General features: G+C 45.5%; 1 protein-coding gene across 1 annotated transcript in view; it reads right to left on the bottom strand.

Moving 5' to 3' along the window:
• Positions 1-22,289, bottom strand: part of adgrv1 (adhesion G protein-coupled receptor V1) — a 230,482-nt gene that overhangs the window by 76,790 nt on the left and 131,403 nt on the right. Inside the window, exons 78-83 of the mRNA XM_041904508.2 lie at positions 18,362-18,769; positions 17,144-17,328; positions 16,678-16,930; positions 15,981-16,120; positions 13,874-14,034; positions 13,439-13,539 (exon numbers count right to left, since the gene is read on the bottom strand). Of these exons, the coding sequence (XP_041760442.2) occupies positions 13,439-13,539; positions 13,874-14,034; positions 15,981-16,120; positions 16,678-16,930; positions 17,144-17,328; positions 18,362-18,769 (1,248 nt within the window). The remainder of the gene's footprint in view (positions 1-13,438; positions 13,540-13,873; positions 14,035-15,980; positions 16,121-16,677; positions 16,931-17,143; positions 17,329-18,361; positions 18,770-22,289) is intronic.

The raw sequence follows: 22,289 nt of genomic DNA, 5'->3' as shown, positions 1-22,289 counted from the left end.
CATTCAACGCATTCAACGCTACAGGCTTTATCTTGGCCAGGTCGCAGTTGTAAATGAGAACTTGTTCTCAACTGGTTTACCTGGTTAAATAAAGGTGAAATAAAATAAAAAATAAATAAACATTGTAATACTGTTTTTGACCAGACAGAATCAGATAGATCGGATAAACTTAGAGGGGTGCTGTTTCGTTCACTGGGATGCTTTCTCCGGTGAGATACATTCAGCCTCTTGCGAATTGAAGGGAATTTATTAAATGACATATACATTATTTTGTATGTGTTTTTCTTATTTTCTTGGTAACTTTTTTAGGGAAGCGTGGCTTCCCCTGGCATCCATGAATACACACCACTGCTAGCACCTATGGTGGAAGTAGAACTAGACCAGCTGAGGTATAGTTTGTGGCAGGGAGAATACAGTTTTGTTCGAGAACGAATGAAGGGCTCTAAGGATTGAGATGTTCTTTTCACCTCGTCTCTTCCTCTATTACTTCTTATTCTTGTGTGTCTAATTTTTGGCAATGGTTTACAATACAGAGAAGTTGTTTGCAGTTGTCCAACTCAGAACACATATGATCTTTCAAGATTTTGGGGGCCATAGTTATGAAGGGTGCACAGTTTAAACTACGGGATGTTCCTCTATGTAAAGTAGGGTATTAGACGTGGGGGAGGTCCCTCAGTGATAAGAAGTGTACAGTGTTATCAGGTTTGGGTAGATAGGGGCGTGCAGTTCGTGTAGAGCAGGGATGTTCAATTCCAGTCCTGGAGGGCAGAAACACTTCTGGTTTTTGTTTCTACCTGGTTGTTAATTGCACTCACCTGGTTTCCCAGGTCTGAATCAGTCCCTGATTAGGAGAGGATGAAAACCAGAAGAGTTTTGGCCCTCCAGGACCAACATTGAACACCCCTGATATAGAGCTAGGGAGGGTTGCTGCAATCGGCTCAGGGTGAAAACTGAGTTTATCAGCAGTGGTGACACTAATGACTCACAGGAGGTGGCGTGTCATTTCCCTTTTATAATGTGCTCAGCGCTGTGGGTGGCTGGGAACTGAGGAGAGGTTCAGGACGGGTCCATAACTCTAGGGCCCTGATGTCTCTGCTCAGCCCAGCAGATACAGCACAGACTGACTGATGGAGAGAGCAGAGCCAACCAGAGCCATCCGTCCTCCCAGTCACCTCCTGACGACACCAGAGAGAGATGGAGAGAGAGAGATGGGGAGAGAGAGGCTGAAGAGTGATAAAAAATGTGTTGTTACTACAACGAAATAATAAGGAGTAAGACAGGAGATTGAATTGGAAAAGGCTTCAATTATCTTTTCGCACTCATGGTGGTCCAGTCAGTCCACGTGGCCGTAGAACTGAGTCAGATGTGGGAGAAAGGCCGGGCCAGCCTCCTGCCTCTGTTTGCAAAGCTTTTTCTGGAAAGAGGGGGAAAGTTCAATGCCGGTGCTTCTGTTTTGGTAAAACAAAAAAAATCTGAGAGTGACCTCATCTGCTGGGGCAAAGGGGCATAGTCTAAACCGGGGGGGAGTTGGAAACACACTCATAATGACAAATCAGACCCTGCCCTGTTTCTTCATCTCAAGAGACAGAGAGAAGATGAGAGATGTAACGGAGAAGAGGTATTGCTGATGGGGGTAGGAAAGGAGTATGTTGAGTATGAGAGAAAGAGATGGATAAAGAGAGGAGGAGACAGTAACCTTCCGGTGGGGTGTAATGTGACCCCCTCTAGGGGCCTTCCTCACCTCCACCCTATCCTCTCCTGCTGGCTGAGGCCTCAGTTACATTACACCATGGCATGGTGTCATTAGGCTAGGATTAGCAGAAAGGTGAAGAGCCTCCCTCTACTGAATAGTATGGAGTAACACTGAGCACACCACCATCATCATTTCATGTCTACTATGAAGTGGGACAAACTCCAAATAAAATATCATTTTCCAGGCATTGTTTTCAAGGAGAAAATCAGCCAAGGTCCTACTGAAAACCCCTGGCACTCAGATCAGAAAGGGACTTTTTGGGAATAGAGGAGTGGAGTGGAGTGAGTGCCAGCATCTCTTCCTCTCCAGACTTTCTCACACCCCACACCCTCTGGACTGGCCTCTGACAATAACACAGGCCTTGTGAGTAGGCTTTCTGACATCAGACACACGTCACACGCCTTATTGATTTACTGTGAGACCTGCCTAATGAGAAGCAGACCCTATGTGTCACTACTATGAGCACAATGTTTTTCTTAAATTGTTCTAACAAAGTAAATAGGGTCAGGCCCTGCGGTTAAGCAACTACCTTGTCCGCCCTGAGTGCGAAGAGTGATTCTCTCTCTCTCTCTCTCTCTCTCTCTCTCTCACACACACACACACACACACACACACACAAGGGGCTATCAGATCACTCCAGACAGAGATTCCTAAAGCAGAGTTCCTCTGGGCAGCAGAGCCGAGCAGAGTGCACACTGCTGGACCCTGTCCCAGAACAACAGGATATCCTGTATTACTCACAACTTTGGTCACCTAAACACCTCCTGACCGTTGGGATAAACATCACAGTGTGTGAACAGAGAGCAGGATACCACCAGAAAGTCACAGTGGAAGACAGAAATGTTTGTTTTAATATCCTTGTGGGGACAAAGCAATTGATTCCCATTCAAAACCCTATTTTCCCCAACCCCAAACCCTAACCTCAACGCCAAAGCCCAAATCCTAACCCAAAACCTAACCCCTTAGCCTAAAATACAAATTTTCTTCGTGGGGACCGGCGAATTGTCCCCACTTGTCCGGTATTTTCCTTCTTTTAGTATCCTTGTGAGGACTTCTGGTCCCCACAAGGATAGTAAAACCTAAAACACACACATACACACACACAGGAGCCAGGCTGTCAGGCCCTGAGATAAAGAGCATGCCTACACTGCCCCATAGATAATACTCCTGAGGACCCCCGATGGGCCCACCACCCCCACTCACACAATGTCCCCGACCTGTCAGCAAGGGACTGTGGAAATATACATAATGCACCATATATCACTGCTGAGGAACACAATCCACCATAGTTATTATTATCTGTTACATCAGTTATGATAACATCAGGTTAAAAGGTCAGAAGGTGAACTTAGATGCTTATCCGATTACGTAACGCGTGCCTCTACTAATGCGACCAGCGAGAAGAATTGCAATAAGAACACTTTGATGTACAAATCCCATTAGTTTGGGAGTGATAATAATTTGTATTTCGTCAGAGGGAGACAGAAAGGTTGTACGTTTCACATGCTCTGAGTCGAAGTAGTACGCAACAGGGATGATATGCTAGCCTCGGGATAAATGACATTTCACCACAGAGAGGAGTTATGTAAGCTAGTATACATCTAGTAGCCTTAACCGCTCAACTGTCCAGATAAACATGCACACATAAGCCAAGTTAGGAAAATACATCTCTCTCTCTCTCTCTCTCTCTCTCTCTCTCTCTCTCTCTCTCTCTCTCTCTCTCTCTCTCTCTCTCTCTCTCTCTCTCTCTCTCTCTCTCTCTCTCTCTCTCTCTCTCTCTCTCTCTCTCTCTCTCTCTCTCTCTCTCTCTCTCTCTCTCTCTCTCTCTCTCTCTCTCTCTCTCTCTCTCTCTCTCTCTCTCTCTCTCTCTCTCTCTCTGAGGCTTTCTGTTGTTTCTTTCAGGTGAAAATTGAGACAAAACAGTTATTTAAAACACAAGAGAACCATATGAATTTCATGACAAACTGCCAGCGGTTGTGAGAGGTTAGGAGGAGAAACAAAACAAAGTGATGTTACTGGAAAAACGCTGACGTGAATGTTTGGGAGGACGTGTGTTTGTGTCGATGGGTGACGTGAGTTGGCCATCCCATTTTGGTTGATTGTACATTTGTGTTTACACACATTTGAACGCATGCAATCATGAAGTATGCTTTTGTTTGGGCAAACATATTTCTGCATGTGCATCAGTGTGTGTGTATCAAATCAAATACAAGTTTATTGGTTGTGTACACAGATTTGCAGATGTTATCGCAGGTGCAGCGAAATGCTTGTGTTAGCTCCAATAGTGCGGTAATACCTAGCAATAATAATAAAATAAAAAATACACATAATCCAGAAAAATTAAGGAATTAAGAAATATCAGAACGAGCAATGTCAGAGACATTACAGTACCTTTGGAAAGTATTCAGACCCCTTGACTTTTTCCACATTTTGTTAGGTTACAGCCTTATTCTAAAATGGATTAAATCGCTTTCCCCCCCTCATCAATCTACACACAATACCCCACAATATCAAAGCGAAAATCTTTTTTTTTTTCTTTTTTTTTAAATTGTTACTCCGTTCATCTTTCCCTCGATCCTGACTAGTCTCCCAATCCCTGCCCCTGAAAAACATCCCCACAGCATGATAATACCACCACCATGCTTCACCGTAGGGATGGTGCCAGGTTTCCTCCAGACCTGACGCTTGGCATTCAAGCCAAAAAGTTCAATCTTGGTTTCATCAGACCAGAGAATCTTGTTTCTCATGGTCTGAGAGTCCTTTAGGTGCCTTTTGGCAAACTCCAAGCGGGCTGTCATGTGCCTTTTACTGAGGAGTGGCTTTCGTCTGGCCACTCTACCATAAAGGCCTGATTGGTGGAGTGCTGCAGATATTTTTGTCCTTCTGGAAGGTTCTCCCATCTCCACAGAGGAACTCTGGAGCTCTGTCAGAGTGACCATCAGGTTCTTGCTCACCTCCCTGACCAAGGCCCTTCTCCCCCATTTGCTCAGTTTGGCCGGGCGGCCAGCTCTAGGAAGAGTCTTAGTGTTTCCAAACTTCTTCCATTTAAGAATGATGGAGGCCACTGTGTTTTTGGGGACCTTCAATGCTGCAGAAATGTTTTGGTACCCTTCTCCAGATCTGTGCCTACTGACAATTCCTTCGACCTCATGGCTTGGTTTTTGCTCTGACAAGCACTGTCAACTGTGGGACCTTATATAGACAATTGTGTGCCTTTCCAAATCATGTCCAATCAATTGAATTTACCACAGGTGGACTCCAATCAAGTCGTAGAAACATCTCAAGGATGATCAAATGAAACAGCATGCACCTGAGCTCAATTTCGAGTCTCATAGCAAAGGGTCTGAATACTTATGTAAATAAGGTATTTCTGTTCTTTATTTTTAATACATTAGCAAACATTTATAAAAACCTGTTTTCACTTTGTCATTATGGGGTATTGTGTGTAGATTGATGAGGAAAAAAATTAATTTTTATCAATTTTAGACCAGTGTTGAATAGACCTTAGCACGGCTACTTCCTGTTTGAGTTTCTGCCTATAGGAAGGGAGAATCAAAATGGAGTTGTGATCTGATTTGCCGAAGGGAGAGAGGGGGAGGGCCTTGTAGCCATCCAGGAAGAGGGAGAAACAATGGTTGAGAGTTTTTGTAGTGCGAGTACTACAGGCTATGTATTGATAGAACTTCGGTAGCGTTTTCCTCAAATTTGCTTTGTTAAAATCCCCAGCTACAATAAATGCGGCCTCAGGATATGTAGTTTCCAGTTTGCACAAAGTCCAGTGTAGTTCCTTGAGGAACGTCGTGGTATCGGCTTGAGGGGGAATATTTACGGCTGTGACTATAACCGAAGAGAATTCTCTTGGAAGGTAATACGGTCAACATTTGATTGTGAGACATTCTAGGTCGGGTGAACAAAAGGACTTGAGTTTCTGTACGTTATCACAATCACACCATGAGTAGTTAATCATGAAACATACACCACCGCCTTTCTTCTTCCCGGAGAGTTCTTTATTCCTGTCTGCGCGATGTACTGAGTACCCAGCTGGCTGTATATACGGAGAGAGCCATGACTCCTTGAAACAGAGTATGTTACAGTCCCCGATGTCTCTCTGGAAGGAGATCCTCGCCCTGAGCTCGTCTACTTTATTGTCCAAGGACTGAACATTAGCGAGTAAAATACTCAGAAGCGGTGCTGGTGAGTTACCGCCACTTTGATATCCAATAGTTATTTCCGTCTGTATGTAATAACACAAAAAACGTTCTGGGCTAATAATGTAATAATAACACACAAAAAAACAAAATACTACAAAGTTGCTTAGGAGCTAGAAGCAGAGCTGCCATGTCTGTCGGCGCCATCTTCAGTATATACATATAAAGTGGGTAAAACAGTACAGTGGGGAAAACAAGTATTTGATACACTGCCGATTTTGCAGGTTTTCCTACTTACAAAGCATGTAGAGGTCTGTAATTTTTATCATAGGTACACTTCAACTGTGAGAGACGGAATCAAAAACAAAAATCCAGAAAATCACATTGTATGATTTTTAAGTAATTCATTAGCATTTTATTGCATGACATAAGTATTTGATACATCAGAAAAGCAGAACTTAATATTTGGTACAGAAACCTTTGTTTGCAATTACAGAGATCATACGTTTCCTGTAGGTCTTGACCAGGTTTGCTCACACTGCAGCAGGGATTTTGGCCCACTCCTCCATACAGAACTTCTCCAGATCCTTCAGGTTTCGGGGCTGTCGCTGGGCAATACGGACTTTCAGCTCCCTCCAAAGATGTTCTATTGGGTTCAGGTCTGGAGACTGGCTAGGCCACTCCAGGACCTTGAGATGCTTCTTACGGAGCCACTCCTTAGTTGCCCTGGCTGTGTGTTTCGTGGCGTTGTCATGCTGGAAGACCCAACCACGACCCATCTTCAATGCTCTTACTGAGGGAAGGAGGTTGTTGGCCAAGATCTCGCGATACATGGCCCCATCCATCCTCCCCTCAATACGGTGCAGTCGTCCTGTCCCCTTTGCAGAAAAGCATCCACAAAGAATGATGTTTCCACCTCCATGCTTCACGGTTGGGATGGTGTTCTTGGGGTTGTACTCATCCTTCTTCTTCCTCCAAACACGGCGAGTGGAGTTTAGACCAAAAAGCTCTATTTTTGTCTCATCAGACCACATGACCTTCTCCCATTCCTCCTCTGGATCATCCAGATGGTCATTGGCAAACTTCAGACGGGCCTGGACATGCGCTGGCTTAAGCAGGGGGACCCTGCGTGCGCTGCAGGATTTTAATCCATGACGGCGTAGTGTGTTACTAATGGTTTTCTTTGAGACTGTGGTCCCAGCTCTCTTCAGGTCATTGACCAGGTCCTGCCGTGTAGTTCTGGGCTGATCCCTCACCTTCCTCATGATCATTGATGCCCCACGAGGTGAGATCTTGCATGGAGCCCCAGACCGAAGGTGATTGACCGTCATCTTGAACTTCTTCCATTTTCTAATAATTTCGCCAACAGTTGTTGCCTTCTCACCAAGCTGCTTGCCTATTGTCCTGTAGCCCATCCCAGCCTTGTGCAGGTCTACAATTTTATCCTTGATGTCTTTACACAGCTCTCTGGTCTTGGCCATTGTGGAGAGGTTGGAGTCTGTTTGATTGAGTGTGTGGACAGGTGTCTTTTATACAGGCAACGAGTTCAAACAGGTGCAGTTAATACAGGTAATGAGTGGAGAACAGGAGGGCTTCTTAAAGAAAAACTAACAGTTCTGTGAGAGCCGGAATTCTTACTGGTTGGTAGGTGATCAAATACTTATGTCATGCAATAAAATGCAAATTAATTACTTAAAAATCATACAATGTGATTTTCTGGATCTCTCACAGTTGAAGTGTACCTATGATACAAATTACAGACCTCTACATGCTTTGTAAGTAGGAAAACCTGCAAAATCGGCAGTGTATCAAATACTTGTTCTCCCCACTGTATGTAAACGTTATTAAAGTGACCAGTGTTCAATTACTATTTACATAGGGCAGCAGTCTCTAAGGGTAGAGTACTGGGTGGTAGCAGGCTAGAACAGTGACTAAGGCTAGTGGTGACTGTTTAACAGTCTGATGGCCTGGAGATAAAAGCTGTTTCTCAGTCTCTCGGTCCCAGCTTGGATGCACCTGTACTGTCTCCGCCTTCTAGATGGTAGCGGGGTGAGCAGGCCATGGCTCGGGTGGCTGAGGTCCTTGACGATCTTCTTGGCCTTCCTGTGACACTGGGTCCTGTATATTTCCTAGAGGGCAGTTAGTGTGCCCCCGGTGATGCGTTGGGCTGACCGCACCACCCTCTGCTGAGCCCTGCAGTTGCGGACGGTGCAATTTCCGTACCAGGCGGTGATACAGCCTGACAGGATGCTCTCAATGGTGCATCTGTAGAAGTTTGTGAGGGTCTTAGGGTCCAAGCCAAATTTCTTCAGCCTCCAGTGTGCTTGCATGCCCGTAGCTCACATATTGACAGGATGACACACACACACACACACACAAAGCTCCAGCGCTGCCCTTACTCCTGAAAGTCCTTTATGGCGGCCCCTCTCTGATTGCCCAGGGCAAATGTGCGTTATTGCCGCTCGTATGAAGAGCCCTAACATGGTTGACACACACGCGGCCAGGTGAGCTGCAGCACCGGGTAAATTTCCACTCCACACAATCTTCTGTTGTCTTGCTGCGGGGAGGACTTGTCAGTGTGTGGCGTTGCGTGTTTGCCACCACACGGGCGGACCGAGCACCAGTCAATCACAGAGACAGGCCAGGCCAGAACACCTCTCTTTCCCTGGAGGTGGCTGAGTAGACAGATCACTCCTCACCCTCACTGGGGGTCTGATGTCCACACCACTGACTGTCCTCTCTCTGCACCCTATGAACAGTCTCCCCACGCCCGCAGGTCGGTTGGTTGGTGGTTGGTGCACCCCGGTTGACCCCCTGCCTGAGCCGACCAGAGTGAAAGAGTGACCAGACCAGATACATGGTCACTAGGAACACACGGGTCAATGCAACCCCACCATATTACTTAATATGCCTCCTCTGCTACGGTGCGCAGCCTGGGACAATATACTGTTAATCCGTGCATACTGAATATTCAATCAGTTGGTTAAGGGCATTAATGCTTCATGGCTACATTAAATTTTTTACAATGCAAGCGTTATACTTGGCGCTATACTACAGAACACAATTAATGCTGTTCTAGCTTATCTTGTTTTTTTTTCTTTCTGTAAAGTGTGTTGTGACTTTAAATTGTGATTTGATTTGATCTTTACATCATTCCCAGAGCTCGGCTGTTAACGTGTAAAAATGACTGCTGTGCAGATATAGGACTGATAGCGGCAGCATGAGAAAGCTGATGGTTACTGATGAGAATAGTGTCATCGTCAGAGTCAACCTTGTTCTCTCCTCATCCCCGATACCATTGTGTCGGAAATTAGATTTCTGATTTCTGAAATTAGACATCTCCTATGTAGTCATCATGACCCAAATGCAAAACACCCCAAATAATGACCACAAAGCAGACAGAGAGAGAAAGAGGAAGAGAGAGAGAAAGAGTGAGAGACTTTACGTCAAAAGGTACTTGTGCCTCAGCAGGAGAGGCCTTATCTAGACCTACTCCCAGTCTCACACCTCCAAATGAAAGTCAGGCAGAATCAGCCTCCAGAACAGACTGCACACATCTTAGAGGGGGGTGACAATGAAAGAGGGGAGAGGGTGAGAAAATGAGAAAGGGGGGTGAGATTTTGAAAGAGAGAGGGTAAGGGGGAGGGAGAATTAAAAAGGTGGAGGAATGTGCTTGCCGCTGCTGGAGGAGTGAGAATCAATCATGGAGGCACTTTTAATTTCCCTGCCTCAGAGGGTTGTGTCAGTGAGTAATTACACAGAGGGAGATAATCCTCTATCTGACACCACAGTTTGGAGCATCAGCTGGCACCTCAGAGACCCTGTAAATAGGATGCACCCTCAACCCTGGCCCCTGAGCCTAGCCATCTGCCAGCCGCATAGGATATGTACAGTATGTATGTATATATATGTAGGTACGTACGTACGTACGCATGTACACTACATGACCGAAAGTATGTGGACACCTGCTCATCGAACATCTCATTCCAAAATCATTGGCATTAATATTGAGTTGGTCCCCCCTTTGCTGCTATAACAGCCTCCACTCTTCTGGGAAGGCTTTCCACTAGATGTTGGAACATTGCTGCGGGGACTTGCTTCCATTCAGCCACAGTGAGGTCAGGCACTGATGTTGAGCGATTAGGCCTGGTTTGCAGTCGGCGTTCCAATTCATCCCAAAGGAGTTCGATGGGGTTGAGGTCAGGGCTCTGTGCAGGCCAGTCAAGTTCTTCCACACCGATCTCGACAAACCACTTCTGTATGGACCTCGCTTTGTGCATGGGGGCATTGTCATGCTGAAACAGGAAAGAGCCTTCCCTGAACTGTTGCCACAAAGTTGGAAGCACAGAATCATCTAGAATGTCATTGTATGCTGTAGCGTTAAGATTTCCCTTCACTGGAACTAAGGGGCCTAGCCCGAACCATGAAAAACAGCCCCAGGCCATTATTCCTTCTCCGCCAAATGTTCTCCTGGCACAATTTTATACACTTGTCAGCAACGGGTGTAGCTGAAATAACCGAATCCACTAATTTGAAGGGGTGTCCACATACTTTTGTATATATAGTGTACGTATGTACAGTGGGGAAAAAAAGTATTTAGTCAGCCACCAATTGTGCAAGTTCTCCCACTTAAAAAGATGAGAGAGGCCTGTAATTTTCATCATAGGTACACGTCAACTATGACAGACAAAATGAGATTTTATTTCTCCAGAAAATCACATTGTAGGATTTCTAATGAATTTATTAGCAAATGATGGTGGAAAATAAGTATTTGGTCAATAACAAAAGTTTCTCAATACTTTGTTATATACCCTTTGTTGCCAATGACACAGGTCAAACGTTTTCTGTAAGTCTTCACAAGGTTTTCACACACTGTTGCTGGTATTTTGGCCCATTCCTCCATGCAGATCTCCTCTAGAGCAGTGATGTTTTGGGGCTGTCGCTGGGCAACACAGACTTTCAACTCCCCTCCAAAGATTTTCTATGGGGTTGAGATCTGGAGACTGGCTAGGCCACTCCAGGACCTTGAAATGCTTCTTACGAAGCCACTCCTTCGTTGCCCGGGCGGTGTGTTTGGGATCATTGTCATGCTGAAAGACCCAGCCACGTTTCATCTTCAATGCCCTTGCTGATGGAAGGAGGTTTTCACTCAAAATCTCACGATACATGGCCCCATTCATTCTTTCCTTTACACGGATCAGTCGTCCTGGTCCCTTTGCAGAAAAACAGCCCCAAAGCATGACATTTCCACCCCCATGCTTCACAGTAGGTATGGTGTTCTTTGGATGCAACTCAGCATTCTTTGTCCTCCAAACACGACGAGTTGAGTTTTTACCAAAAAGTTCTATTTTGGTTTCATCTGACCATATGACATTTTCCCAATCCTCTTCTGGATCATCCAAATGTACTCTAGCAAACTTCAGACGGGCCTGGACATGTACTGGCTTAAGCAGGGGGACACGTCTGGCACTGCAGGATTTGAGTCCCTGGCGGCATAGTGTGTTACTGATGGTAGGCTTTGTTACTTTGGTCCCAGCTCTCTGCAGGTCATTCACTAGGTCCCCCCGTGTGGTTCTGGGATTTTTGCTCACCGTTCTTGTGATCATTTTGACCCCACAGGGTGAGATCTTGCGTGGAGCACCAGATCGAGGGAGATTATCAGTGGTCTTGTATGTCTTCCATTTCCTAATAATTGCTCCCACAGTTGATTTCTTCAAACCAAGCTGCTTACCTATTGCAGATTCAGTCTTTCCAGCCTGGTGCATGTCTACAATTTTGTTTCTGGTGTCCTTTGACAGCTCTTTGGTCTTGGCCATAGTGGAGTTTGGAGTGTGACTGTTTGAGGTTGTGGACAGGTGTCTTTTATACTGATAACAAGTTCAAACAGGTGCCATTAATACAGGTAACGAGTGGAGGACAGAGGAGCCTCTTAAAGAAGAAGTTACAGGTCTGTGAGAGCCAGAAATCTTGCTTGTTTGTAGGTGACCAAATACTTATTTTCCACCATAATTTGCAAATAAATTCATTAAAAATCCTACAATGTGATTTTCTGGAGAAATAAAATCTCAATTTGTCTGTCATAGTTGACGTGTACCTATGATGAAAATTACAAGCCTCTCTCATCTTTTTAAGTGGGAGAACTTGCACAATTGGTGGCTGACTAAATACTTTTTTTCCCCACTGTATGTGAGTATGTATGTGTATGTGACAGTAATGTACACAGTGGAGCAACCGCTTGACCTGATTTAGGAGTTTCAATCCCATTTCAAATAAAATAAAATGTTGTTCCATAAAGCTGGCTAAACAGAACTGTGGTGCTGAGTGTGCTATTCCAAGGCATTCCACATGGCAACCTTGATGAACCCTTCAACTGTGTCACCACACAGTGTCAAAGAAACTCCAGGTCAAACTCAGGGGACTGCTGGTTATAGGAAGATGGATATCTCATTGACCTGTCTTTTTTCAGTTTTCACACCTTAGGATAAACAATTCTGCTCTGCAATTTACCAGGACTTAGCCTTCTTTGGTTGCTTGAGACATTAACATTTTGACTTTGTTCATTTGGGTTTGCAAGTACAATGAATTGAACAGAATGTGTGTACAGTTACCCCCCAAAAAGAAAGACGCCCAGACCACGGACACAATCAAGCAGACCTTCAGCTATGACGGGCACACAACCTACCAAGCCTTCAACCAGGACTTGACCATAAAGACCGAACAGCCCAACAGGACACACTCATCCCCTACACATACATACCTACCTACCCGGGTCTCAACGTACAGTACAGTATCTGAAAAAGACCGAACGGAATTTTCCATCCCAAACCTTTCAGGTTCATGGGCTCCACTTGGCAATAAAAGCAGTGTGCCCGGGGTGTTTAGCCCCATGGAGAGACAGGTTTAGTAGGGGCTCTGTGTTTGTCTATCAGCCACTGGGGACCAGTGGAAAATTCCCACTCACAGGTCAGAAGGAGCTGAGACACTCCTCCGTGGTAGCCCCCCACCGGCCACATTTCTCTTTCACCGCTCTAACAGTTAAAGGCAGCCATGGTTTTTATGGGAAAGGGTGCAGGAGGATTGTTTTGTTGTCAGGGCTAACGGCTTAGCCCACAAGGTTGTGGCAGCCACATTTGTTGGAGTCTGTCCAGCCCTGTGCACAATTCTGCAGCGCCTGTTGATGTGTGTGCGTGTGGGTGTGTGTGTGCGTGCATGCCTGCAAGCGTGTGTTTGTGTGTGTGTGTGTTTGAGTAGAGGGGGCTGCTGACCTATAGAGCAAGGCAAATTGATCTGCATAGAGATGAAGGCTTCTGTAACTGTTTTCAAAGGTTCCTCATCTGTCTAAATCTACCCACACTGTCAAAACGTGCTAATCAGCTCACATAGACCCAGACAGAGTAGAAAAAAATTGTTATGTTTGCGACAGTCAAAAGCCCTATGCTAGAATGTATGCATGGGAACATCATTGTGGATCGGGAAAGACATGTCTGTGTTTTGTGGAGATTCAGAGAGGGGACAATATGGGGGGGGGTCCTCGTACCTGGGTCCCAAGACAGCCCATCATCATGTGGGTGAGCAATTTGGCAGCAAACATGGGGAAGCGGGAACACAGCAGGTGGGATACGATGGCCAAGGCGAAACCTGAGGATCAGACCATATTCTGTATCATTCCATATTGACCATAAAAACCCATATCATGTTTTAAAATGGATTCAAAATACTTACAATATAAGATAAGACATATGAAACAGGGTGGGAGGGAATGGAGGACAGGAAGAGGCCGAGAGAGAGAGAGCGAGAGAGAGAGAATGGAGATATGAAAGGCAAGAGAGAGATATATAGAAAATGGGGGAGAGAGATATATGGAAGATTTAGATAGAGAGAATGGAGAAAGGAAGAGAGATATAAAGAAAAGGGGGGACTGAAAGAACTAAACTAGATGTATACCTAAAGAGACTATTCATCCATACGGTACCTGAGATGCAGATGAAGCCTGAGGTGTAGAATGCCTCGTTGTAGGAGGCCAGAGCGGCTATCTCGGCGTGGGCCGTGTACACAGACAGGTGGGAGCAGGCACACTCCACATAGTTCCCACTGTCCTCCACTATCCTGCAGAACTGCCCGTCTGACAGCCAGCTAGAGGAGAGGGAGAGGACAGGCATAATACAGTTAGTAGTAGAAGTTCATATGAAGTTATGACGTTCTGATTGGAACATCCAGCTGTGTAGTGTCTCTGCTTCTTTAAGTGCTCCGATGTGCTAACTCTCAGATATGTTAACGGATTCAGAACATTTCAAAGGGTGACAAGTACGACAAGAAAGTAGGACAGAATTCAAATGTGTTCCAGTTGAAAATGAAGCTGAGTTAATTTACTTTCAGACTGACAGGCAAAGGGGATTCTGAGATTACGTGACAACTCACAGAAATTAATCTAAGAATGACTGTGACAGTCCTAGTCATTAAATGACTGTGAAGTCTTTGATGGGCTTTATTAGACCTGTCATTAGTGCAGCGAGGCAAGGGTGAACTTGAACAGGCCCCTCTCTCACTCTCTCTCTCTTCCCTCAGGTTGACGTTGTCAACGCTGTCGTCTGGTTGGTTATCTGGGAGAAGGATCTTTGAGACAGCTGCTCCATGGACCAAACCAAACCGGAGAAATCTGCGTCCTGTTACAGGTTGTTCAGCCAAGAGTCCCACGCCGGGCCTTCTCTGGAATGTATTTTCAAACACACTTCTGAGGGGCGGGAATGTTCGGGAACTCTGAGCAGAACAAACGGAACTCTTGCAGACATCACAGATGAGGCTGGGACAGGGAGGGAGGGAGGGAGGCCAATTCATCCATGGACGGAAAGAGGTCCTGGCTGGACAGGGCCTGACCCCTGACCTCTCTGCTAGAGGCTGACCCTTATGTGTGAGGTTCACAGCTACAGAGCAAAGCTGAGCAGAAGGGGGACCCTTTTACTCACCTAAGTGGTTGTGTCCAAAATAGTCATTTCAGTCACACACCACATCATTATATGGGTTCAAGTTTAGGATAGCAACAGAAACTAAGAGAAAAATCAATTTTGGGGGATTCATAAAAAAACGAATAATATGTGAAAATGAAGGCTCTGTTTGTTGTGGTAGAGCTGTATGTGCTCTCTGTCACCTCTGGGTCTGCATGGCAAATGGCCCAGGAACACAAGGAAGACATAAAGGACAATGGTTTAAGAACCAGTACGCCCTTCCACCCTTTGAGAGGCCAAATCTCTCTCTCTCTCTCTCTCTCTCTCTCTACAGTATCCAGAGGACTGACTATTGAAATGTGTGTTGTTAGTGAGGCTATTGCATTCATGTTTGGTATGTATCTGAAACATGTCCCCTGAGGAGAACTCTGACGACAATGTATGCAAGGATCTCTTTTGTCCTCTTAGGACTTATTTGCATGGGATGCTTATCTCACCCCCCACACAAGCCTTTTGATGAAGGGACATCCTGTGGAGATTGGTCCTGGGTGATCAGGTTACTATCACTGGGTATTGTTTGATTGGTGAATGGTGGTTGGTTTTGGTTTTCTTAAAAAGACACCTTCAAATGTTATAAATGGAATGAAATGCCTTTGTTCTGTGTCTTATTATGTATTTCTCTCTCTTATCAAATTATTCTCTTGTAAGGTACTGTAAGCTAGGTCTGATAAGTTCATGGTTCATCTGTATGCCTAGATTGTGAATGCTATGTTAATGTCAGTATTGCCTTGTAATGTAAGCTTTATGCCTTGTATGTGAATCCATTCATTTTACAAAGTTATTAAATAATACTTGTGTTCTGTATTCGCTTCTCATGACCATTTCTTGATCTTAGTCAGCCAAACGCATAATACTTGATTGCACATGGTTTTACTATAATGTTAAATGGAGTCAGATAAAAATGTTAATAGCCTAATTGCATAGTCTTATTACGGGTCGCATGTGAGGTATATATAATATGCATTTACAGTATATCAAATATTAACACACTACAGAGCTACATAGTACTGTGTGAAGGAAAGTGACTGGGTATGGGAGAGGGGGTTGAGGGCATCAGGTGGGTACAGAGTACAGTACCTCTCAGCAGCCTGGTTCCACAGAAGGCACAGGGACTGGCCAGGTTTGACCCTTGACCCAAGGGTGTGAATACGGTACACCACCTCGTCACTCTTATTCAGGGGCCGTGACCCTCGGCCCTGCAGGCTGGCAGAGAAAACCTACACAACAAGAGAAACACCATTACAGTACAGCGTAGGATGAAGTTGACCCCTAAATGCTGATTTAAGGTCAGTTTTGTGATTTTCCCATAATTGTTCAATACTAAGGATTGGGGGAAGGTAAACTGATCCTAGATATGTGTCTATGGCCACTATGGGCAACTTCTATTTGGTTATAGCTGTAAAGACCTACTGGCAGAAACCAAGGACAGAGCCTCAGTGGACAACATTGCCCCCTGCTGTTTATGAACAGCACAAAAGTTACATTTAGACATAAACATCCTCACCTGTAATACCATATTATTCTCCTGTAACTTGATGATAATTATTTATTTGCCTTTATTTGTCCAGATAAATGGACTGAATGAGTAAAAATTGTGGTGGGCGGCAGGTAGCCTAGCGGTTAAGCCAAAAGGTCACTGGTTCGAATCCTAGAGCCCACTAGGTGAAAAGTCTGTCGATGTGCCCTTGAGCAAAGCACTTAACCCTAATTGCCACTGTAAGTTGCTCTGGATAACAGTGTCTGTGTCATGGTTTGAGTGTGTGGGTCTGCTTGCCTTGCCGTTGAGGGCTGTGGTTTTGTCGCTGGTGAGGAACCAGTGCTCCGTGCTGTACTCTGTGAGCTGCACACGGCGGCAGGCTGAGGGGGAGAGGGTGCCCGCGGGCAGGGCTGGCACCTCAAGAAGGGTCTCTGGCAACTGGAATGTGTCTGAGTTCTTGCCCATGAACATGTGCCCGTTGATCTGGGTAGGGTACCAGTGGTAGGCAGAGATGGATATGTAGGCGCAAGTGTCCAGTATGGTCCTCCCCCTTTGAAAATACCAACAAATCACACTCTTATTCTACTCATATAGTATTTTTAACAGTGGGAAAGGGTGATACATGATATATTTTGCCCCTAAAATAAAATATCTACTACACAAGACCATAGTCGACCATAGACAATAGTGTTGAAATTGGCAGAAATAATAGACAGCGATGCTCCGCTTGAGTTACCCACAATCCCCCATGGGCAGGACTGACCTTTGACCCTGTGCTCCACACTGGGTGTTTGTGAGGAGGGAGAAGGCGAAGCGCTCAGCCACTTCTGCTAGCTGGCTCAGGCCCTGCGTGTCGACACGGCTGGGGTTGGCCATGGCACACAGGAGGTCATAGGTCAAACCCCGGCTGCTGTCAGCAAGAGGGGTCCGCTCTGCCTCCTTAAGCACCTGGGCGAGTAGAGAGAGAGAGAGAGAGAGAGAGCGAGAGAGAGAGAAAGTGTCAGTCTTTGTGTTTGTGTGTATTTGTGTGTATGTATGCAGAATTGGAGGTGTTTATGACTAAGATACATATAGCCAGTAACCTAAGAGTCCTCTATTAAATCTACACACACACACACACATCTACAGTACCTGTGGGTTATGAGTGACAAGTGGCATTCGGTGATGCCCTGCTACCATACATACAGTACAATGCAAACATATTCACTGACAATTTAGGTTTGCTTTTCTGCATTTGCCTCTCACTGCTTGAGTCTATGTGTTAAAGCTCTTCTGTGTCATGTCTCTTTGAACCACCCCTCCTATCTTCCTCTCAGAATCATGCACTCTTGGAAAAAAAGGTGCTATCTATAACCTAAAGGGTTCTTCGGCTGTCCCCATAGGATAACCCTTTGAAGAACCCTTTTTGGTTCCAGGTAGAACCCTTTTGGGTTCTATGTAGAACCCTTTCCACACAGGGTTCTACATGGAACCCAAAAGGGTTCTACCTCGAAGTAAAAAGGGTTCTACCTGGAACCAAAAAGGGTTGTCCTATAGGGACAACTGAAGAACCCTTTCGGAACCTTTTTTTCTAAGAGTGATTTGGTTCATTTCTAGTGTGGGGGTGACAGTCTAGTGTGGGGGTGACACTCTGCTCTCTCACATTACAGAGCAGGCTTGACTTGGCTAAAGGCTGATTGGTTCAGATGAAATGTCCGTGTAACAGAAAGGCGGTGCTAGAGTCAGACAGTCAGTGACAACAGAGACCTTTTCAAAAGGAAAGTCTTCTTCAGATCTGTCATTATTTTGTACGGGAAAAGGTTGCCCTTTGGCAAAAGCAGGCAAACTCAAATGCAACACACACTAGGCACACACAAAAACAAAAACCCACACAAACAGATCACTTTTAATAACGAACAAAGCAAGTTTGAAAAAAGTCTCCCTCTGTTCTCTGTCTAGCCTTACTTTTCCCTCTCCCTCGCTCTCCCTCCTTCTCTCTCACCTTCCCCAGTGCGACCAGCACGGCGGTCAGTTGTTCTGGTGTGAGCTGGGCTGTGGCCTTGTTGAGCAGGGCCTGTAGCACCCTATCCAGTGTGGTGCTGTCCAGAGGCTGCTGGAGCTGGTCCAACAGGGCCCACACCAGCTGGGCCTCCGTGTCCGATACCAGGGTCACGTTGGCCAGCCCATACTCAGGGTGCACCCTGGCTCCTCCGCTGGCCGCATACAGCTCCACGCGGAAGCGCTTGGGCGGGGGGTTGGACGAGGCCTGGTCTGGGGTGAGGGTGATGTCCAGTCCTGTGCTCCTCTGGCCCTGGTCAAAGGTCAGCTGGCCCTCTTCTTTTAGGAAGTCCATACCGGCCACAGCGGGCCAGACCAGGGTAGGGCCTACTGCCTCAGCCCGTGGGAGTTCCTATTGGTCGACAACGAGAAAGGAGTGTGAGGTCATAGTAGGATGGAGAGATTGAGGGAAGTGGGAAAGGAGGAAAATAGTGAGAGAGAAAGAGAGCGAGAAAGAGATGGATGGATGGATGGATGGATGGATGGATGGGGATATACAGTAGGTGTTGCAACAGAGCTTCATGCATATACAAATATAAGAGGAGAAGAGGAATTTGAAGACCTGTGGAGAAATAGAAGAAGAAAAAGGGATGGATTGATGAACAGATGAATTTGGATGGACTCTGTGACCTAAATATGTATCCAACTGATGTTTTCAGAACATCATTTCTGTCTGAAAGATGAAATGAGATAACCTTGTCATATGTAACAGGGAGGTAGAGTGCTAGTACAGTGGCTTGCGAAAGTATTCACTCCCCTTGGCATTTTTCCTATTTTGTTGCCTTACAACCTGGAATCAAAATTGATTTTTGGGGGGTTTGTATAATTTGATTTACACAACAAAATATTTTTTATTGTGAAACAAACAAGAAATAAGACAAAAAAACAGAACTTGAGCGTGCATAACTATTCACCCCCTCCCGCCCAAAGTCAATACTTTGCAGAGCCACCTTTTGCAGCAATTACAGCTGCAAGTCTCTTGGGGTATGTCTCTATAAACTTGGCACATCTAGCCACTGGGATTTTTGCCCATTCTTCAAGGCAAAACTGCTCCAGCTCCTTCAACCTCCCGAGTGGCGCAGTGGTCTAAGGCACTGCATTGCAGTGCTAGCTGTGCCATTAGAGATCCTGGTTCGAATCCAGGCTCTGTCATAGCCAGCTGTGACTGGGAGACCCATGGGGCGGCGCACAATTGGTCCAGGGTAGGGGAGGGAATGGCCAGCAGGGATGTAGCTCAGTTGGTAGAGCATTCGATTCGGTTCGATTCCCACGGGGGGACAGTATAAAAAAATAATGTATGCACTCACTAACTGTAAGTCACTCTGGATAAGAGCGTCTGCTAAATGTCTAAAATGTAAGTTGGATGGGTTCTGCTGCTGTACAGCAATCTTTAAGTCATATCACAGATTCTCAATTGGATTGAGGTCTGGGCTTCGACTAGGCCATTCCAAAACATTTAAATGTTTCCCCTTTAACCACTCTAGTGTTGCTTAGGGTCATTGTCCTACTGGAAGGTGAACCTCCATCCCAGTCTCAAATCTCTGGAAGACTGAAACAGATTTCCCTGTATTTAGCATCATTCCTTAAATTATGACCAGTTTCCCAGTCCCTGCCGATGAAAAACATCCTCACAGCATGATGCTGCCACCACCATGCTTCACTGTGGGGATGGTGTTCTCGGGGTGATGAGAGGTGTTGGGTTTGCACCAGACATAGCGTTTTCCTTGAGTCTCCCACATGCCTTTTGGCGAACACCAAACGTGTTTGCTTATTTTTTTCATTAAGCAATGGCCTTTTTCTGGCCACTCTTCCGTAAAGCCCAGCTCTGTGGAGTGTACGGCTTAAAGTGATCCTATGGACAGATACTCCAATCTCCGCTGTGGAGCTTTGCAGCTCCTTCAGGGTTGCCTCTCTAATTAATGCCCTCCTTGCCTGGTCCGTGAGTTTTGGTGGGCGGCCCTCTCTTGGCAGGTTTGTTGTGGTGCCATATTCTTTCCATTTTTTATTAATGGATTTAATGGTGTACTTCTCCACAACTTTGTCCCTGACCTGTTTGGAGAGCACCTTGGTCTTCATGGTGCCGCTTGCTTGGTGGTGCCCCTTGCTTAGTGGTGTTGCAGACTCTGGGGCCTTTCTGAACAGGTGTACAGTGGGGGAAAAAAGTATTTAGTCAGCCACCAATTGTGCAAGTTCTCCCACTTAAAAAGATGAGAGAGGCCTGTAATTTTCATCATAGGTACACGTCAACTATGACAGACAAAATGAGGAAAGAAAATCCAGAAAATCACATAGTAGGATTTTTAATGAATTTATTTGCAAATGGTGGTGGAAAATAAGTATTTGGTCACCTACAAACAAGCAAGATTTCTGGCTCTCACAGACCTGTAACTTCTTCTTTAAGAGGCTCCTCTGTCCTCCACTCGTTACCTGTATTAATGGCACCTGTTTGAACTTGTTATCAGTATAAAAGACACCTGTCCACAACCTCAAACAGTCACACTCCAAACTCCACTATGGCCAAGACCAAAGAGCTGTCAAAGGACACCAGAAACAAAATTGTAGACCTGCACCAGGCTGGGAAGACTGAATCTGCAATAGGTAAGCAGCTTGGTTTGAAGAAATCAACTGTGGGAGCAATTATTAGGAAATGGAAGACATACAAGACCACTGATAATCTCCCTCGATCTGGGGCTCCACGCAAGATCTCACCCCGTGGGGTCAAAATGATCACAAGAACGGTGAGCAAAAATCCCAGAACCACACGGGGGGACCTAGTGAATGACCTGCAGAGAGCTGGGACCAAAGTAACAAAGCCTACCATCAGTAACACACTACGCCGCCAGGGACTCAAATCCTGCAGTGCGAGACGTGTCCCCCGGCTTAAGCCAGTACATGTCCAGGCCCGTCTGAAGTTTGCTAGAGTGCATTTGGATGATCCAGAAGAGGATTGGGAGAATGTCATATGGTCAGATGAAACCAAAATAGAACTTTTTGGTAAAAACTCAACTCGTCGTTTTTGGAGGACAAAGAATGCTGAGTTGCATCCAAAGAAAACCATACCTACTGTGAAGCATGGGGGTGGAAACATCATGCTTTGGGGCTGTTTTTCTGCAAAGGGACCAGGACGACAGATCCGTGTAAAGGAAAGAATGAATGGGGCCATGTATCGTGAGATTTTGAGTGAAAACCTCCTTCCATCAGCAAGGGCATTGAAGATGAAACGTGGCTGGGTCTTTCAGCATGACAATGATCCCAAACACACCGCCCAGGCAACGAAGGAGTGGCTTCGTAAGAAGCATTTCAAGGTCCTGGAGTAGCCTAGCCAGTCTCCAGGTCTCAACCCCATAGAAAATCTTTGGAGGGAGTTGAAAGTCCGTGTTGCCCAGCGACAGCCCCAAAACATCACTGCTCTAGAGGAGATCTGCATGGAGGAATGGGCCAAAATACCAGCAACAGTGTGTGAAAACCTTGTGAAGACTTACAGAAAACGTTTGACCCGTGTCATTGCCAACAAAGGGTATATAACAAAGTATTGAGAAACTTTTGTTATTGACCAAATACTTATTTTCCACCATAATTTGCAAATACATTCATAAAAAATCCTACAATGTGATTTTCTGGATTTATTTTTCTCATTTTGTCTGTCATAGTTGACGTGTACCTATGATGAAAATTACAGGCCTCTCTCATCTTTTTAAGTGGGAGAACTTGCACAATTGGTGGCTGACTAAATACTTTTTTCCCCCACTGTATATATACTGAGATCATGTGACAGATCATGTGACACTTGGATTGCACACAGGTGGACTTTATTTAACTAATTATGTGACTTCTGAAGGTAATTGGTTGCACCAGATCTTATTTAGGGGCTT

Source organism: Coregonus clupeaformis, chromosome 18, assembly GCF_020615455.1.
Source record: "Coregonus clupeaformis isolate EN_2021a chromosome 18, ASM2061545v1, whole genome shotgun sequence".
NCBI classification, from domain to species: Eukaryota; Metazoa; Chordata; class Actinopteri; order Salmoniformes; family Salmonidae; genus Coregonus; species Coregonus clupeaformis.
This window is presented reverse-complemented; position numbering and strand designations above follow the sequence as displayed.